At 38.2% G+C, this 20,664-nt stretch overlaps 1 protein-coding gene and 1 pseudogene across 2 annotated transcripts in view; one reads left to right on the top strand and one right to left on the bottom strand.

Moving 5' to 3' along the window:
- RAB6A (RAB6A, member RAS oncogene family) overlaps positions 1-20,089 on the top strand; it is an 89,131-nt gene extending 69,042 nt beyond the window's left edge. For both annotated transcript variants that reach the window (XM_012523439.3, XM_004453887.5), the window contains exons 7-8: positions 8,827-8,893; positions 18,058-20,089. In XM_012523439.3, the coding sequence (XP_012378893.1) occupies positions 8,827-8,893; positions 18,058-18,122 (132 nt within the window). In that variant the 3' untranslated portion in view covers positions 18,123-20,089. The remainder of the gene's footprint in view (positions 1-8,826; positions 8,894-18,057) is intronic.
- Positions 2,164-5,271, bottom strand: LOC139439756 (succinate--CoA ligase [ADP-forming] subunit beta, mitochondrial pseudogene; annotated as a pseudogene).
- Positions 20,090-20,664: the final 575 nt, after the last annotated feature.

Below are 20,664 nucleotides of genomic sequence, written 5' to 3'. Positions count from 1 at the left end.
GTCAGAATTAACAGTGAGGTCATGTGGATTTCTAGATAGTAAGTAAGAATCATTAAGAATTTTCTAAACAACAGGTTAATCCTAAAGCACTTTACATAATTATTTCACTTTTCACATTAATCTATTCAAGTCAGCCCATTTTACAGATGAGAAAAACTGAGGAACAAAAAAAATGACCTGTCACTTAAGTGGCCTGCACAGAATATAAATCCAGGTTCTTAATAACTACCTTATATTGCTGTCCATATTTCACCTTTTAATTTTTAGTGTTTTCCCCCCATCCTACTATAATAATTTTCACTTCTAATATGTCATTTGTAGAAATCACTGACACAAACTGCATCAAAGGAGGGAATGTTATTTTTATAGGATTGTCTTTTCCATTTCCCAACTTTTGGACATGATATTTTCTTTTTCAGTAGAGCTTACCTTATGGATATGCCATCTTCCATGATATAGAAATAAATAGGTAAAGGAAAAATTACAGAATATTCATCAAATTAACACATGTACTATAGAGAAAGCAGCACAGTGATCCTGATTTCACATGCCAGGGTATCTCTAGTTATTTATTCCAGGTCTTCCATTTACCGATTGCCAGATGCCTTAAAGAAGTCAGTCATCTTCTCTGAGTTTATTTTTTATTTATTTATTTTTTTTACTTTATCTCTTCTCTCTCTTTTTTTTTAATTATTGATTCTGTAAAAATATTACATTAAAAAAAATATATATGAGGACCCATTCAACCCCACCACTCCCCCTTCTCTGAGTTTATTACCTTTTCTGTAAAAGGAAAATACTAATGCTTATTTCAAAATGCTATTGTAGAAATTAAATGAGTTCATATATATAAAGTGTTTTATATGTTGTATATTGCCATTTACTTCATGGTCTGTCAGTAATAGTGTTGCTTGTTTATTAGATCATAGAAAATTTAAATCAGCATACTAAAGGGCTTGGTGGGTTCTTAAAGTAGGCGTACTAATAGTATCATACTGCCAGAAGTTAGTAAGAAAAGAATCTGAAAATTGTAGAACGTAGATACATTAAAAAGTACAGCAACATAAGTACTATTTAGTAAGGAACAGTAGATCCATGATACGTGATGATACTGCCATATTGCCATATACCACAATGAGTATCCCACTGATCCAGGTAAAATGTCAGCATTGTATTGAATAATCATTTAACAAATTAAGTAAAATACCAAGGAATGGGGACAATTTTTTTTTCATATTGGAAGATTTTTGTTAACTTAAGTTGACATTCTTTATTTTATCTGCCAAGTCCTTAGTAAATATGCCTTTATTTCATAGTAACCTACAGTTGCTTCTTAAAAATACCACAGAATCATGAAGACTTGTAGTCGTCAGTGTTGTATAGTGGTTAAAATGATGTTTAAATAATTAAAAACTAACTTCATTGAAATACTTAAAGGAATATTCTGGGAAGTGTTTGAAAACTCTATTTGTAAATAATGGTTGATATATTTAGTATGTATTTGATGCTGAAGATAAACACTGATATAAAACATTGTTTTAATACATTGCTGTCTACTAACAAGGCTAGTTATTAGATATATTTCTAAGACTAAAGAATAAAGCTTTTATCGTCATACTTATTTTATTCGTAGAACTCTTATCAATGAAGATAATAATAATAATAAAGAGGCATGTTGTGAGTGTGAGTGTCTGTAGGAAAATTTTAAAAAGCTTCAACAGAAGAAATGAGATAACTGCATTACACAGTCTTTATATATAAAAAGCCCATTCTGAACAGTAGAATTAAATGCAGGACAAATATTTTTCAAAATTGTGTGCCTAGATGGCAATTACAATCTCCACACACTAAAAAGTAAAGGAACAATAATACAAAACACATTAATTTATATTATGTTATAATTGTTAAATTTTTAACAATATAAACAAAAATTTTAATTTTTAACAGTTGGAACACATTTAACACCTTCAGCCATCCACTCAGTCCTCAGATCAGATAGGCAACTGAAATTTCACATCCACTTGCCTTGTTTGGCTAAGGTCACTATTTCTGAGAGCTTTACAACCTTGAAGAGACCACCACTGACCAAACATGGCACAATCGGAGCATCATTAAGAATAACTGGAATGGATTCAACTGCATCAAATATTTCAGTCCATGAGTTCAAAATAGCACATGCATGTGCACAGAGACCATTTTAGCAGCTTTGTTCAGGTCATCTCAAGCAAGAATTTTAAGTTCACTGTCCATTATTAGTGCTTTAGCATCATCAACTCCTGTACCTTATAACCATGCCACAATAGGTATTTCAATTTTCAGATCCTTTGCTGCCATGGCTCTACCCTGTGTAATAACACCACACTGCATGGTTCCTCCAAAAATGTTACCGACATATCCTGTGCCTTTTTATCTGAAGAGATAAGCTTAAAGGGTCTATTACTGGTTCAACTGTGATACCACCACCAACATCAAGAAAGTTGACTGGAGTCTCTCCATGAACTTTTATTATATCCACTGTAGCTATAGCCAAACCAGCACCATTTACTAAACAGCCTATATTTCTACCTAAGCAAATGTAGTTGAAATCTGTCTGATATGCATCTTTATCCCTTTTAGCTTCCTGGGTCTCATCACGTAGGTCAAAGATTCTCTTCTGATGATAGACTGAATTTGAATAAAAATTGATCTTTAAATCCATGCACAGCACAGCTCCATCTGAATCTTCTACCATTGGATCTATTTCTGCCATGGTTGCATCATATTGCAGAGAAAGGTTGTGAAGCTTGATCATGTTTTCTGCTGTAGAATCCACAATATTAGGTAGAAATCCCATTTTTTTGTGCAAGCCTCATAATGTCTTCCTTTTTGATGCCTTCTGCAATACGTTCTTTATTTCTCTGGAGTCTTCAACAGCAACATCTTCAATGTTGACACCACCTTGAGAACTACTTATTAAGACAGAACCTTGAAATGATCCTTTCCATTGTTACTGCAAAGTAGTATTCTCTCCTGGGATATCTTTACTCACTGACCAATACTTAAGTGCTTATTCTAAACAATCCAGAACCTCCCATAACGTGGTTGGTGGCCATCCAGGGCCCATGGCTCCTCAGGGTGGCAGCAGCCAAGAGCCCAAAAGGGGACAAATTTGAGAAAGGGAAATATATATATATAAATATATAATAATATACTTTGGTTGGTTTTTTTTTTTTTTTTTTTTTTTTTAGTTGCGTCATCTTGCTGCGTCAGTTCTCCGTGTGTGCGGCACCATTCCTGGGCAGGCTACACTTTCTTTCGCGCTGGGCGGCTCTCCTTACGGGGCCCACTCCTTGCGCGTGGGGCTCCCCTACGTGGGGGACACCCCTGCGTGGCACGGCACTCCTTGCACGCATCAGCACTGCACGTAAGCCACCTCCACACAGGTCGAGGAGGCCCGGGCCCGGGGTTTGAACCGCGGACCTCCCATGTGGTAGGCGGACTCCCTAACCACTGGGCCAAGTCCGCTTCAGTTTTCTTTCAAATAGGAAAAAAAATAATTTGTTGTGTGCTTAGTAAGATAAATTTATTACTTGCTAAACCACAAAGTAGAATGGTTTATTGCCCAAATATATCACAAAAAGAACATAAAACTTTTATATTTAGGGAACTCAGAGCAGGGTGATCAGTCAGTCACATGTACATGTTAAAGTGGACAAATGCCTGTTATTTACTAACTACAGTCATTTGCTTGGGAGCAGGACTAGAATCCCAGCATAAAGTTTGCCTGGAGCTTGACGGTGGCTGGATTCAATTACTCTTGTGGTTTCCCTGCAGCCAGCAACATCAAAGAGAAAAAAATAAGTGACCATACACAGTTGCAAGTTTCTATATATTGTCCCTTTATAATGTGTTCTAGACTCAGCCCTTCCTTTCCATTTACCCCATCATCTCTGTGATCTTACAGTTTTTATTTTCTCAAGCCTAAGTAATTACAGCTGATGTCTCCCTTCTCTGGTCTTTTCCCTTTTTTTTTTTTTTTTTTTTTTTTGGAGTTTTTAAAAAATTTCTCTTCCCTTCCCCGCGCCGCCCTTCTCCCCCAGTTGTCTGCTCTCTGTGTCCATTCACTATTTGTTCTTCTGTGTCCGCTTGTATTCTTGTCAGCGGCACCCGGAATCTGTCTCATTTTGTTGCATCATCTTGCTGCATCAGCTCTCCATGTTTGCGGTGCCATTCCTGGGCAGGCTGCACTTTTTTTGTGCTGGGTGGCTCTCCTTATGGGGCGCACGTCTTGTGCTTGGGGCTCCCCTACATGGTGGGCACCCCTGCATGGCACAGCACTCCTTGAGCGCTTCAGCACTGCGCGTGGGCCACCTCATTACACGGGTCAGGAGGCCCTGGGTTTGAACCGCGGACCTCCCATATGGTAGGCGGACGCCCTATCTGTTGGGCTAAATCTGCTTCCCTCTTTTCCTTTCTAAACTGACAGCTATGTACAGAAGAGACTGATCAGTTGTTCGGCTTTCATTATGCAACTCCCCTGCTCAAAATATTTTAATGGCTACCTTTGTTTTCAGGATGTAGTGTCCATATTTTTTCAGGTGTTTCATAGTCTGGCCTCAGCCTGTCAGCCTAAATTTTATACAGATTCTGTGCTCTGGCCAACTTGGTCTGCTTAACTGTTCCTGAATTTAAAGGTACTGCCATACTTAAAGGGCTCATACCCCATTCAGAAAACTCCAACATACCCCATACAGAACCTCCCCCCCCCCCCAGATACCCAGATCCATCAATTTTAACATTTTACCACATTTGCCATATCATTCTACTTATCCACCTGTGTCTCTATCAATCCATTTTCTGAACACTTAAGTGAAGGTTGTATACATCATGCTTTTTTTTTTTTAACTTTCATATGCATTTCATGCTAAGTTTATTCTCAAACCATAAGTTTTTGTTTCTTCGTTTTTTTTCTGGGATATCTTTATCTTCATCAGCTTCTTCTGGCTTAAGAATAGTTTGTTCTTTTTCAATAAGGAATATCTTGATGTGGCAGGGGGTGCTCATGTATGGGTTAGTCCAAACATGAGCCCTTAAAGTACCTTTAAGGGGCTTTGCTCACCTAGATGAACTAAATGACCAGAGAATCTACATCTTCAGTTCAGTATGTTTACTTTCAGTATGTTTACTTTCTGCATGTTTAAGCATATACAACAAAAATTGAGCACTTTTTGGGTCACCAGCACTGTGTCCAGCCTTACTGTTTGACCTGGACACACCTACCAGCACCACCATTGTAACAACGAAATGGCACACATTACTTCTGTAAAGTGACATTTTTCTGATACTTGGTGGCTTTTTGAATTTGCATACCCTTGATGGCTTGGGCAGTGTCTCAGGTGTTCTTAAAGTGAACATGAAGATTTGAACCTCATGATTTGCATGATTTTGTGGGGTTTTCTGGGTCAAGTAAACAGTGAACCATTTTCAGAGACTACCTTGAGCCGCTTATGGCAAGAGCTATAGCATGCTTTTTGAACACGTAATTCTGCCATACACATTTCTTTCTTTTTTAAATTAATTGCATGATTTTCTTGTATTTTTTTTTTAAGGGAGAGGTAGCTGATAGTTTTTTTTTTTTCTTATTTCTCCCTGCCTCCCCCCACCCCCCTTGTCTGCTCTCTGTGTCCATTCACTGTGTGTTTTTCTGTGTCTGTTGTATTCTCATTAGGCGGCTCCGGAAACCCATCCTGGGACCTTCCGGATTGGGAGAGAGGCAGTCATTCTCTTGCTCCGCCTCAGCTCCCTAGGTCGCTGCATCACATATTGTCTCTTCTCTGTGTCTCTTTTTTATTGTGTCAGCTCTCCATGTGGGCAGCGGCACCACTCCTGGGTGGTCTGTTCTCCTGCTCAGGGCTGTACTCCTAGCACAGGGGCCATTTCTTGCACAGGGTCACCCCTGTGCAGGGTGGCACTCCTTGTTGGAGCACTCCACGTGGGCCAGCTCGTCACACAGGCCAGGAGGCCCTGGGTTTCGAACCCTGGACCTCCTATGTGGTAGGTGGAATCTCTATCTTTTGAGCCCTATCTGCTTCCCTGCCATGTACATTTCTTAAGAACAAGGATATTCACTTACATGACCACCTTAAGTGTAGTAATCAAGTTCAAGAAATGTAACATTGATAATAAAGCTTACAGTCTATATACCAGTTTTTTCATATGTCCCAGTAATGTCCCTTTGAGCCTTTCTCCTCCCTTGTAGATCTCACCCAGGATGCATTATTGGATCTAACGGTCATTGTCTCTTAAGTTGCCCTTCCTCCTGCCTTCCCTCCCTTTCATCTCAGCTACTCCCAAGCAAACCATTCAATAGAATTAGTCACATTACAATATTGCGGTACCCTCACCACCTTTCATTACTAAAACTTTCCCATTTCCCCAAACAGGAACTCTACATCCATATCTTAGTTTGCCACAGGGCTGCTGATGCTAAGTACCAGAAATGGATTGGCTTTTATAATGGGGATTTTATTTAGGGTAAAAGCTTATAGTTCTGAGGCCATGAAATGTCCAAGTAAAAGCATCATCAGAGAAGCTTTCTTACCGAAGTCCAGCTACTGGTGATCCTGGTGTCCTGTCATGTGGTGAAATTGACAGGCAATCTATGCCTTGACCTCCAGAATCTGCTGTCTATCAGAGCTCAGCCAGGCATAGGGCTTGTCTCTTTCTGGGCCTCCTCTCAGTTTTGGCTGCTCCACTTTCTTCCTAAGTTCAGCTCTGGGCTCTCAGGCATATGGCTTTTCTCTTCAGCCTTGTGCTGCTTCATGGACCCAGCCTCTTGGGGGCTTCTTGCTTAAGCTTTGGCTGCTAGCGATCCTTAGATCCTTTCTCACATGGCAGGGTCAAAATCGTGTCTTCCTTCCTCTGTATCTGTCTCTTGGCATCTCCATTTATATCAGACACAGCAAAAGGGTGGAGACCTAACCTGAGTCATGCCTCTCTGATGTAGTCCAATTAAAATGGCCCCATATCAGGAAGTAGATGTGGCTTAAGCTTTTGGGCGCCCACCTTCCACATGGGAGGTCCCAGGTTTGGTTTCTGGTGCCTCCTAGCGTCCTAGAAAAGTGAGCAAGACAGTGGGCTGACACGACAGGCTGGTGCGGCAAGCTGATGCACCAAGATGACACAATAAGGAGACAGGAAACACAATGAGAGATAGAACAAAGCAAGGAGTAGAAGTGGCTCAAGTGATTGAGCACCTCTCTCCCACATGGGAGGTCCCAGATTCAGTCAGTGCCTCCTAAAGAAAAAAAAAATAGAGCAGACACAGAGAGTGTACAACAAATGGACACGGAGAGCAGACAGCATGTAAAAACAATGGCAGGGAGGGGGGAAATAAATAAATCTAAGATATATGGGCCCCATATCACCAGGAATGGATTAGTTCAAGAATATAATCTTTTTTCTTTTGGTGATTCATAGAAGAATTTCAAACCCATATGTGTGGCCTTTACTAATCCCTATACCCCCTTGCCCCTGGAAACTTGTACTCTAATATCTGTCTCTGTGTAATTACATGTTCTTTGATATTTTTCTTTGTAGTTACCATGAGACCTCAATATAGAATACTAAATCTATAACAATCTCATTTGCTTTGATACCTAATTTTAACCAACGATATACACAAACGGTTCCTCTACTCCTCTGTCTTCCCACCTATGTAGTTCTCACAATTTTGTTGTTTATACATTGAATCCCAAACCACTGATTTATCATTACATTTTATGCATTTGCCTTTAGATCCTATAGGAAGTTAAAAATGAAGTTACAAACAAAAAATACAGTACTTCTGGCCGTTATATTTACCCATGTCATTACCCTCACTGGAGATATTTATTTCTTCATGAAGTTTCAGTCTGTTGTCTGTTGTCCCTTCCTTTCAACCTGAAGCACTCTCTATAGCATCTCTTGGAGGGCTGGACTAGTGATGATGAACTCTCAGCTTTTGTTTATCTGAGAATATCTTAAACTCTCCCTCATTTTGGAAAGACGGTTTTGCGGATATCAAGGGTAATTTTGACTATACTGACCTTCACTGTCAATGCAGTGACTTGCGAACCTAAAAGCATGTGAAAGATAGGTATACAGTTTTACTAAATGAATGATCTGCCTTTTTTTTTTTTTAAGATTGATTTATTTATTTAATCCCCCCCCCCCCCCAGTTGTCTGTTCTCATGTCCATTTGCTGCGTCTTGTTTCTTTTGTCCGCTTCTGTTGTTGTCAGCGGCACGGGAAGTGTGGACGGCGCCATTCCTGGGCAGGCTGCGCTCTCCTTCGCGCTGGGCAGCTCTCCTTACGGGGCGCACTCCTTGCGCGTGGGGCTCCCCTACGCGGGGGACACCTCTGCGTGGCAGGGCACTCCTTGCGCGCATCAGCACTGCGCATGGGCCAGCTCCACACGGGTCAAGGAGGCCCGGGGTTTGAACCGTGGACCTCCCATGTGGTAGACGGATGCCATGTGGTAGACGGATGCCCTAACCACTGGGCCAAGCCTTTACTCTGAGTTCCTGTAATACTTTATTTTCACAATGCACCTAATATTTTTTCTGTTTATTTTATAGCTGTTTGTTCATGTCTTTGTACCTCTTTATATTTACCATACTGCTTTTCATATAATATTCATTTACAGAATGAATAGACATTTTAATATCCTTTCATGTAGGTAAAGTCTAAATAAGGAGTAACCCAGAAGCCATATCCTTTAACTCATTGTGTAGTGGGTCATCCGCCTTTACTTGTGCATTTGCTATGTTTTTCTTTCCAATAACCACATTTCTCTCTTTTCCACAGCTCTTCCGACGTGTTGCCGCAGCCCTGCCTGGAATGGAAAGCACGCAGGACAGAAGCAGAGAAGACAGTATCCTTTTTTTTTTAATCATCCACTTTATTTAGTTGTAATTTTCCCCATGTATTACCATATTATTAAAATTTTGTAAAAGAAGAACATTCTTATCTTTACACTGTTAACCACAGTCTTCATCTACCACTGAGATCAGTATGTGATAGTCTCTAGATTATTCTCTAGTTTCCTTTCAGTTGACATTTACATCCACAGATTACCCTTTACAACCACAATCATGCTTATAAATCAGTCGTGTTAGTTATACTCACTGTAATTTGTTACCATTAGCTCCGTTCATTTCCACACTTGTACAATAAACCTTATTAAAAATTCTGCATACATTAAGTATCAGCTCCCATTCTTAACCTAATAACTATACTGTAGAGTTTGTCTCCATGAGTTTACTCATTTTATTTAGTTCGTATTTGTGAGACCATACAATATTTGTCCTTTTGTGTCTGGCTTATTTCACTCAACATAATGTCCTCAAGGTTTATCTTTGTTGTCATATACATCCTGATTCCATTTCTTCTCACCACTAAATAGTGTTCCATTGTATGTATATACCACTTTTTGTTTATGCATTCATCAGTTGATGGACATTTAGGTTTCCATTTTTTGGCAATTGTGAATAATGCCACCATGAACATTATTGTGCAAATGTCTGTTTGTATCACTGTTTTCAGTTCTTCTGGATATATTCCTAGAAGAGGGATTGCTAGATCATATAGCAGTTCTATATTTAGCTTCCTGAAGAACCGCCAAACTGTCTTCCACAGACTGCACCATTCCTACCAATAGTGAAGAAGTGTTCCTATTTCTCCACATCCTTTTCGGCATGTACTGTTTTTCTTTTTCTTTTGTTTTTTACATTCTACGAAGTATGAGATGGCATCTCATTGTAGTTTTGATATGCATTTCCCTAATAACTAGTGATATTGAAGATTTTTTCATGTACTTTTTTGTCATTTGTATTTCCTTGTTGGAGAAATGTCTATTTCAGTCTTTTGCACAGTTTACATTCAATATCCTCTGGGTTCATCCATGTTTTCATATGCATCCCAATTTCATTTCTTCTTAACAGCTGAACAGTATTCCATTATATCTACATACCGTATTTTTTATCTATTCATCAGTTGATGGATAATTGTGAATAATGCTGCTATGAACATTGGTGTGCAAATGTCAGTTTTGTGTCCTTTCTTTAAGTTCTTCTGAATATCTTCCTAGTAACAGGATTGCTGAATCATGCAGTACTATATTCTTCTTCTTGAGGTGCACCAAACTGTCTTCTGCAGAGTCTGCACTGTTCTACATTCCCACCAACAGTGAAGGACTGTTCTTAATTTTCTACATCCTCTCCAGCACTTGTGGTTTTCTGTTTTATTACTTGTGGCCATTCTATACAGTGTGAAATGGTATCTCATTGTAGTTTTCATCTGCATTTCCCTAGTAACTAGTGATGTTGAATGTTTTTTCATTTGTATGTTCTCTTTGGAAAAATGTCTCTTCGGGTCTTTTGCCCATTTTTTAATTGGGTTGCTTGTTTTTTTATTGTTGACTTGTGCGATCTCATTATATAACATGGATATAAAACCCTTTTTAGATATGTGGTTTCCAAATATTCTCCATTTGAGTAGGCTGCCTTTTTACTTTCTTGACAGTGTCTTTTGAAGAACAAAAGTATTTGATATTGAGAGGGTTCCATTTATCAATTTTGTGTTTCACTGCTCATGCTTTTTGGCTGTAAAGTTTAAGAGAGTAATGCCTACTACAAGATCTTGAAGATGACTCCCTACATTTTCTTCTGGGACTTTTATGGTTGTAGATTTTGTATTTATGTCCTTGATCCATTTTGAGTTAATATTGTATAAGGTGTGAGATAGGGGTCTTCTTCCTTTTGTATATGGACATTTAGTTCTCCCAGCACCATTTATTGAACAGACTGTTCTGGACCAGCTAGATGGCCTTGACAACCTTGTCAAAAATCACTTGACTGTAGACGTGAGGGGATATTTCTGAGGTCTCAATTTGGTTCCGCTGATCAGTATGTGTACCTTTCTGCCAGTACCGTGCTATTTTCACCACTGTAGCCAAGTAATAGGATTTAAAGTCGAGTAGTGAGAGCCTTCCAACTTTGTTCTTTTTTAAGATATTTTTGTCTATTTGGGGGACCTTTCTAGATTTGATAATTGGCCTTTCTAGTTCTACAAAGAAGGATATTGGAAATTTTATTGGGATTGCATTGATTCTATAAATCAGTTTGGGTAGAATTGACATCTTAATGATATTTTGTCTTCCAACCCATGAACATGGAATGTTTTTCCCATTTATTTAATTCATTGGTTTCTTTTAGCAATGCTTTGTACTTATCTCAATACAGATTCTTTATGTCTTTGGTTAAGTTTGTTCCTATTTATTTGATTCTTTTAGTTGCTATTATTAATGGACTTTTTTTCTGACTTCCTCCTCAGATTTCTCAGCTGTAGTATGAAGAAATACTACTGATTTTTGCATATTAATCTTTTATCCTCTATGTATCTTCAAAAAAAATACAATTAAAAAAATTGGGGAGGGGGAGTGGGGAGTGGTGTATATGGGAACCTCATGTTTTTTAATGGTAACATTTTGTTTGATCTATTAACTTTTTAAAAAGATAATTAAAAAATAAGTAAAGTCCATGGGGGGAAATAATCTTTTACCCTGACACTTTGCTGTCTATTAGTCTATTAGTTCTAGTAGCTTTGTTGTAGATTTTTTCAAGGTTTTCTAGATGTAAGCTCATATCATCAGCAAATAGTGATAGTTTTATTTCTTCCCTTCCTGTTTGGGTATCTTTAACTTCTTTTTCCTGCCTAATTACTCTAGCTAGAACTCGTAGCACAGTATTGAAACAGTGGTGACATTGGGCATCCTTGTCTTGTTCTTGAAAGCTTTTAACCTTTCATCATTGAGTAAAATGATAGCTGTGGGTTTTTCATGTATGCACTTTACCATGTTGAAAGCTTCCTTCTGTTCGTATTTTTTGGAGTGCTTTTATCAAGAAAGAGTGCTGTATTTTGTCAAATGCCTTTGCATCAATCAAGAAGATTTTGCTATTTTTCTTCAGTTCATTAATGTGGTTTATTACACTAATTGATTTTCTTGTGTTGAACCACCCTTGCATACCTGGGATAAAATCCACTTGATTATGGTATGTAATTCTTTTAATGTGCTTTTGGATTCAGTTTGTAAGTATTTTGTTGGGGATTCTTGCATCCGTATTCATTAGAGAAATTGGTCTCTGATTTTATTTTTTGTAGTATCTTTATCTGGTAAAATGTTAGGGTGATGTTGGCTTCATAGAATGAGCTTGGTTGCATTCATTCTTATTCAGTTTTTTGGAGAGCTTGAGCAAGATCTGTATTCATCTTCGAGGGAAGCAGACTTGGCCCAATGGATAGGGCATCCGCCTACCACATGGGAGGTCTGTGGTTCAGACCCCGGGCCTCCTTGACCCATGTGGAGCTGGCCCGTGTGCAGTGCTGATGCGCGCAAAGAGGGCCGTGCTACGCAGGGGTGTCCCCCGCGTAGGGGAGCCCCCATGCAAGGAGTGTGCCCCAGGAGGAGAGCCACCAGTGAGAAAGAAAGTGCAGCCTGCCCAAGAATGGTACCGCACACACGGAGAGCTGACACAACAAATAATGCAACAAAAAGAAACACAGATTCCCAGTGCCGCTGATAAGGATAGAAGCGGTCACAGAAGAACACACATCAAATGGACACAGAGAGCAGACAACTGGGGGTGGGGAGAGGAGAGGAAAGAAATCTTAAAAAAATAAAGTTCATCTCTGTATGATTGGTAAAATTTACCTGTGAAGCCATCTGCTCCTGGGCTTTTTGTTTTAGGGGAGATTTTTTTTTTATTATTTATTTATTTATTTATTTTTTTAATTACATTATGAAAAATATGAGGTCCCATTCAACCCCACCGCCCCCGCCCCCCACTCCCCCCACAGCAACACTCTCTCCCATCATCATGACACATCCATTGCACCTGGTAAGTTCATCTCTGAGCATCACTGCACCCCATAGTCAATGGTCCACATCATAGCCCAGACTCTCTCACGTTCCATCCAGTGGGCCCTGGGGGGATCTATAATGTCCCGTAATTGTCCGTGAAGCACTATCCAGGACAACTCCACGTCCCGAAAACGCTAGGGGAGATTTTTGATGACTGTTTCAATCTCTTTCCTTGTGATTCGTTTCTTGAGGTCTTCCATTTCTTGGGTCAATGTAGTTGTTCATGTGTTTCTAGAAATTTGTCCATTTTGTCTCTGTTGTCTAGTTTGTTGGAGTACAGTTGTTCATAGCATCCTCTTAGGATCTCTCTCATTTCTGCGGGGTCAGTAGTAAATTTCCCCCTTTTATTTCTGATTTTATTTATTTGTATCTTCTCTCTTTTCCTTTGTTAGTCTAGCTAAGTGTTTGTTATTTTTATTGATCTTTTCAAAGAACCAGGCTTTGTTTTGGTGATTTTCTCTGTTTTTTTGTTCTCAATTTAATTTCTTTCTCTAATTTTTCCTTAGCTTGCTTTGGGATTAGTTTGCTATTCTTTTTCTATTTTCTCTAGTTGTTCAGTTAGGTCTTTGATTTTAGCTCACTCTTCTTTTTAATTTAAAATTAAATTTTTAAAAATAATTTTTAAATTTATTTTTAAAAAACTTAGATTATGTAAAATGTTACATAAAATATATATAAGGAATTCCCCTGTGCCCCACTCCCACACGTCCCACTTTTCCCGACATTAACAACAACTTTCATTAGCGTGGTACCTTCATTGCAATTGATGAATGCATTTTGGAGTATTGCCACTAAGCATGGATTATAATTTACATTGTAGTTTACACTCTGTCCCACTCAATTCTGTAGGTTATGGCAGGATATATAATGGCCTATATCTGTTGTTGCAGTGTCATTCAGGACAATTCCAAGTCCTGAAAATGCCCCCATATTATACCTCTTTTGCTGGATAAAGAATTCTCAGGTGGAAGTTTTTCTCATTCAGTATCCTAATTATATCTTTTCTCTTCAATGGTGTCTGATGGGAAATCCACACTAAGTCTTACTGGGCATCCCTTGTATGTGATGGTTTGCTTCTCCCTTGCTGTTCTCAGAAGTTTTTCTTTATCTTTGGCTTTTGACATTCTGAATATTATGTGTCTTGGAGTAGTTCTATTTGTATTTATTCTGATTGGGATATGCTATGCTTCTTGGATATGTAAATTCATTTCTTTCCTGAGAAATAGGAAATTTTCAGCCATTATTTCCTCAAATACTCTTTTTGTCCCTATTCCCTTCTCTTTTCCTTCTGAAACTACCATAACATGTATGTTGTTGCACTTTGTTTCAACTTCCTGAGCCCCTGTCAATTTTTCCCATTTTTCTCTTTTCTCGTCTCTCCCTTTAGTTTCAACTATTCTGTCTTCTGAATCACTTAATCTTTCTTCTATCATTTCAACTCTGCTGTTGTTATCCCTCGAATGTTTGTTGTTGTTTTTTTAACTCACCTATCATATCTTTCATTCCTCTGATGAGCTCTGTTACTTTTCTATTCAGGTTTTCAGATTCTTCTTTGTGCTTGCTCAGTGACTTCTTTTATTTTATCCCCCCCATGCTTGTTTGCACTCAGTCTGTTCTCTGTGTCCATTTGCTATGTTCTTCTGTGTCTGCTTGTCTTCTCTTTAGGCAGCACCAGGAACTGATCCTGGGACCTTCCAGAATGGGAGAGAGGTGCTCAGTCACTTGCGCCACCTTAGCTCCCTGGTCTGCTACATCTCTTCATGTCTTTCCTCAGTGTCTCTTTTTGTTGTGTCATCTTGCTGCACCAGCACTCCACATGGGCCAGCTCGCTATGCAGGCCAGCACTCTGCAAGGGCCAGCTTGCCATACAGGCCAGCTTGCCTTCACCAGGAGGTTCCAGGAATCAAACCCTGGACCTCCCATATGGTAGATGGGAGCTCAGTTGCTTGAGCCACATCTGCTTCCCACTCAGTGGCTTTTTGAAGCCATATTGTCTTCTTTTATTTCATCTTGTTTTATTTTATTCTATTTTATTTTATTTTTAATATACTTTTAAAAAATTTTAAAGATACTTAGAGTACATATATGTTACATTAAAAAATGAGGGAGATTCCCATATCTCCCATTCCCTACACTTCTCACACTTTCCCACATTAACAACATCCTTCATTAGTGTGGTACGTTTGTTAATATTGTCTTTCAGCTTATTTCTTTGATTTTGTAAATTTGTATGAATCTTGTTTAGTTGACTCAAATACTGTGTCTCATCTAGGGCTTTGATATAATCCTTGGCTTGAGCCATTTCTTTCATTTTCTTAGTATGGCTTGTAATATTTTGCTGATTTCTAGGATTATGATGGTGAGTTTACTCTCACGCTCAATTCCTCTCTCTCTCTTAGGGATTTAGTGATGAGAGTCTCTGTGTTATAGCCATTTTTATGTTCATTCTTAGTTCAGCCTGTTCTGGGTGTTTAGGATTTTCCCTGTTAGTCGAGCAAATCTGGACCTGGACCCAGTAATGGGTTTCACACCCTCTTCCAAGGGCCTTGGGGAGGGCGACTGTACGTCCGGAAAAAGTGTTTCTTACTTATTTACTCTTAATTTCCTCTAATGTATTTTTAGTCTTACCCATTGTGTCTTTTATTCCCTTTTGCTCTGTTGTTTTCCTTTGCAGGCTTTCAAATTATTATTTTTGCTCAGTTGGTATCTTCAATATCTCTCTATCTTTTAGTCATACTTTCTTTCAGTTCCTTGAATTGATTTAAGAGATTTGTGTGATTATCATTGATTAGTTGCCTTAAGACCTGTGTCTCCTCAGGAGTTCTGGTTTGTTCCTTTGGTTGGACCATCTCTTCCTGTTTCTTAGTATAGCTTGCAGTTTTTTCCTGATATCTAGATACCTGGATATGTTGGTGAATTTACTCTGATGGTCAATTTCTCTCTCATGCCTACTGGTTTTGTTTCACAGCTCTTCTTTGATTTTTAGTTCAACTTATTCAAAGTCTTTAAAATTACCCAGCTTTTAAGTTTTCAAAATAGGGCCAGGCTCTCACTAATGGGGTGTAGACTGATCCAAGGTATTTGGGATGAGAGACACCCAAATGTTTTTTTTTTTCCCTCTCCTTGCAGTTCTCCAGTATGCCAGGAGATGATGCTCATCAGCAAATCTTTCCACAGAGGTATCTCTTTCAACTTCCACTTGCCCATGATTCTGGTCTGTCCAGAGTCATGATTCAAAGCAGACTCTGCTGGCCAAACTGACTGAAGAGAAACTTCTCCACCCTCTGCTGCACCTTCCCTCTTCCCAGAAAGAAAACATCTTTTCCCTTCTCAGTTGGCTGCTGTAAGCCAAGGGTTTTATCCAGGTTGTTTGCCTTGAGGGTTGGCTATGTGTGCCATTCCTGGACATGGGGACTAGTAATTCACAGTTTTTGTTTTGTCTTCTTCATCTCTCTGTTCCTCACTCTCCTGGAGGATGTGCACCACTCTCCTTGTCTGCAGATCCCCAAACCAGCTTCCTCAGACAGATTTTGCCCTTCCTCTTTTGTTTTGAGAGAGAGATTGGCCCTGCATTTGCACTTTCTACTTGGCATAGGCTGTAAATAATTCTGTCTAGAACTTTATCGTGGCTTTGCTTTCAGAAACAGAACCTACTTGGTGAAACATATCTAGTATTAGTTGGTTCATTTGGTTCAAAAGACTTAGAATTTTTGTTTGCTATATATTTCCTCTTCTGTTTTTTCATACGCTGACATATTGTTAAACCATACTTGGTATTCTGTTCTTCCCACTTCTAGACATTTGTTTTCACAGCCTTTATTACTTTAAAAAATATTTTTAAGAAAAGTTGTAGGTTTACGGAAAAATCATGCAGAAAACACTGAGTTCTCATATACCACCTTCTTTACACACAGTTTTCCTTATTATTAACATTTTATGTTAGTGTCCTGTTTGTGTTGTATAGTCCTGTGGTTGTTTTGTTATTATTTGATTTAGATTAGTATACAATCTAAAATTTCCGCTTTGAACCACATTCAAATACAGAATTCAGTGGTGTTAATTCCATTCATAATGTTCTCCCATCACCACCATCCATTACCAAAACTTTTCCATCACTCCACATATGAAACTCTTTTCCAATTGAGCATTAATTCCCCATTCCCACCCCTCACTCTAGCTCCTGTTAACCTGTATTCTAGTTTCCGACTCTACGAATTTGCTTATTCTAATTATTATCCTTTTGTGTCTGGTTTATTTAATCAAAATGTTGTCACATGTATCTGAACTTTTTTCCTTATGGTTGAATGATATTCCATTATTCGTATATTCACATTTTGTATCCATTCTTCTATTGTTGGGCACATAGGTTGTTTTCATCTTTTGGCAGTTATGAATAATGCCATGAACGTCAATGTGCAAATATCCTCTCAGTTCCCTGCTTTCAGTTCTTTTTTAAAAAATCAATTTTATTAATATTTTATTAATATAGTCCATCCAAAGTGCTTTCAGTTCTCTTGGGTATATACCGAGTAGAGTTGCTGGGTCATATTATATTTAAAATTAACTTTCTGAGGAAACTGCCAAACTGTTTTCCCCAGCGACTACACCATTTTATCTTCCCACCACCAGTGAACAAGTATTCCTTTTTCTCCACATCCTCTCCAACACTTATTTTCTATTTTATAATAGTAGCCATTCCTAGTGGGTATGAAATGGTAACAACCTTTTTATTAATGGCATATAGTGCTTTTCTGCATTGAAGTTCCATAATAAATTGTCCCCCAATTGTTGGAACTCTCTTGTAGGCTATTTTTACATTTTATTACAGATATTTCTATGAGAAACAACATTTTCATATAATTACTTGCTCCTTTAGAATAGTTTCCTTAGGATAGAGTACTGTGAATAGAGTAGAACCTCATTTTTACTCTTGGTGCATATAGAAAGTATAAACTATTTTATTCTATTTGAGCACCTCATTTTAGGAGGTAGCTATATAGAAAACAGTGACTGTGTAGGCTCTGAAGCCAAATAGGAATGTAAAGAAGTTGCCAGAAATGTTAGTAGTTCAGCAGAATTATACTTTTCCCATTACAACTCCTTAACTTTTGTTTCAGTGATTGACATAAAACTGGAAAAGCCTCAGGAGCCTCCCGTCAGCGAAGGAGGCTGTTCCTGCTAATCGCCCAGGGCATCTTCAACCCTTCTCCAGAAGCTCACTGTTTTGGCCCCTTTCTCTTTCATTGACTGCAGTGTGAATATTGGCTTGAACCTTTTCCCTTCAGTAATAACGTATTGCAATTCATCATTGCTGCCTGTCTCGTGGAGATGATCTATTAGCTTCACAAGCACAAAAAAAGTCAGTGTCTTCATTATTTATATTTTACAAAAAGCCAAAAAATTCCAGAATATTCCAGTGATAACTTTAAAAATTAGATACATTTTCTTAACATTTTTTCCCTTTTTTAATGTTATGACAATGTACTTCAAAATTATGGAAATCTTAGCAGTATGAGTGTGGGTTGATTAAGGAGCAATATATTCACTACAGCATTTGCCTACCTACTTGATCTCTCCCTGCTTTTTCTCACTCTCCCTTAGCCAATCCTTATTCCCACCCTACATTCCTCAGAACAAACAGGAGCTGGTAAGGCAGCAGTCAGACCAAGCCCATTGGAATTATCCTTAAATTTTAGGGATACTGCTTGCTATAGGCTTTGGATCAAGATGTCCAAAATTATTCCTGAGCACTGATATAAATTCCTTAGACCTTCTTTGAAGTCAAATCTCAGCTATCATGGTGGGCAGTGCTTGAATGAGGATAGGGTTCTAGTACATCTTCAAAATGAATCCTAATGAATATACTGAGTACTTAACAAGTTGAAGATCATAAAATGTACTTCTGACCAAAGCCAATGACCCTTTCACATGTGTTTTATTAGACTCTGGGAGAAATAAATGAACAAGTACATCAGTACATGTTTTTTAATATTTAAATCTTCATGGTAAAATACAGTTCTAATGAACGCTTCCTCCCAAGATTTAAAAATTTTCAAGTTAGTTACTCTATTTTTTTAGAAAAAACCTTTTCAGACAATAGCTTTTGCTTGAGTTTTCTTTCCTTCTTTTTAAATGCTGTACAGGCACGGTACTGTTGAAGTCAACTTTCTTTAAGAAAAACCAATTGAAGAATTTAAATTTGGCATTATGATCAAAAGTCTTATAAGCAGTAAACTTATCCACAAAAGAGCCATCAACTTTTGTTCACAACATTTGAGTTCAAATTGAAGAAGGAAACAGTTTTCTCATAAGCCCCCTTTAGGCAGATGTGAAAAAGCATTCAAACAAGAACAGAAAAGGAGAGAATGGAAATAAAACTCAATATTATGCAGATTTATGCCTTATTTTTTAGATTTTTTTTGTTGTTGTTGTAATGTTGGGTCTTTTCAGACTATTTTTGCCTTTTATTAGCTCTGTATAGTTAGGTTAATTAACCAGTGATTTAATTTTATATTTAAGCTATAGGTTATCTTTTTTCTTTGGTGATATTTATTTCTTTGCCCCTTTTTTTTTCCTTTTTAACTACTGTACATTTTTGGATGTTTTATTGAATCTATTTAGAACTCGATCACCTTGGCAATATGTATTTCCCTTAAAACATTGCAAACAAATACTAGGAGTGTACCTTTACTAGTTATTGTGAGATTGCTGTGTAAGTTAATAAACACATTTGTAAATACATTGTTTGCAGGAAGAAAATTTCTGAGTTATTGCTCAGCCTGCTGAATTTATGTTGTCTAAGCATTACTTAACACAGTATAAAGGTGAAAAAACAATATCTTCATACTTCCTCTTCTCATTGCAACAAAACCTTTTAACTGGGAGAATTTTATTCCTCTCTCTTTTCTCTTCCTCCTTCACCTCCCACTTATTGTCACCTTGTAATATTCGGAGAGCACTTGGATTATGGACCTGAAGAGAGAAATGCTTTCAGATAATCATTAGCCCACATACCAGTAATTTATGCTCAAAAAGACAAGATGGAGTTGTAAAGTGCTTTTATAATGCAATATTATTGTTAAAGGCAAGGGTTGACTTTTGTTTTATTTTGACATGGCATGTCCTGAAATAAATATCAATTCAATATGGCAGATGGGTCATATTCATTATTTGGAAGAAGTTGTGATTTCTGACAAAGGGGGTGGTTGTGGTTGTCTTCCTACAGTGAAGCATTTTATTCTTTTTCTATATCTTTTAAGAAAGTAACCAGTTATATTGCTTTTAATATTGGTCTTTTTTTGGCATGGGTTATTCAACTGAAGCAGTGAAGTGTGTTCACAGTACAGATTTTTTTTTTTTAAATAAACACAATTTTGCTGCCAAAAATATATAAATAAAACACAAAAGAAAACAATTGTTGGCTTGGTGTCCTGTTCCTGCCATGATAGTAAATTAGCTTATGCTGCTTGTTCTCTCCTTAGAAGAACTCTAAAAGGAAAATAGAATCCATAAAAAATTGGCGGCGGATTTGGCCCATTGGTAAGGGCATCCGTCTACCACATGGGAGGTCCATGGTTCAAACCCCGGACCTCCTTGACCCATGTGCAGCTGGCCCATGAGCAGTGCTGATGCGCGCAAGGAGTGCCCTGCCACGCAGGGGTGTCCCCTGGGTAGGGGAGCCCCACAAGCAAGGAGTGCGCCAAGCAGCCCAGTGTGAAAGAAAG

Source organism: Dasypus novemcinctus, chromosome 10, assembly GCF_030445035.2.
Source record: "Dasypus novemcinctus isolate mDasNov1 chromosome 10, mDasNov1.1.hap2, whole genome shotgun sequence".
In the NCBI taxonomy this organism is placed as follows: Eukaryota; Metazoa; Chordata; class Mammalia; order Cingulata; family Dasypodidae; genus Dasypus; species Dasypus novemcinctus.
Note: the sequence above shows the minus strand (reverse complement) of the source record. Positions and strands in the feature narration are given on the sequence as shown.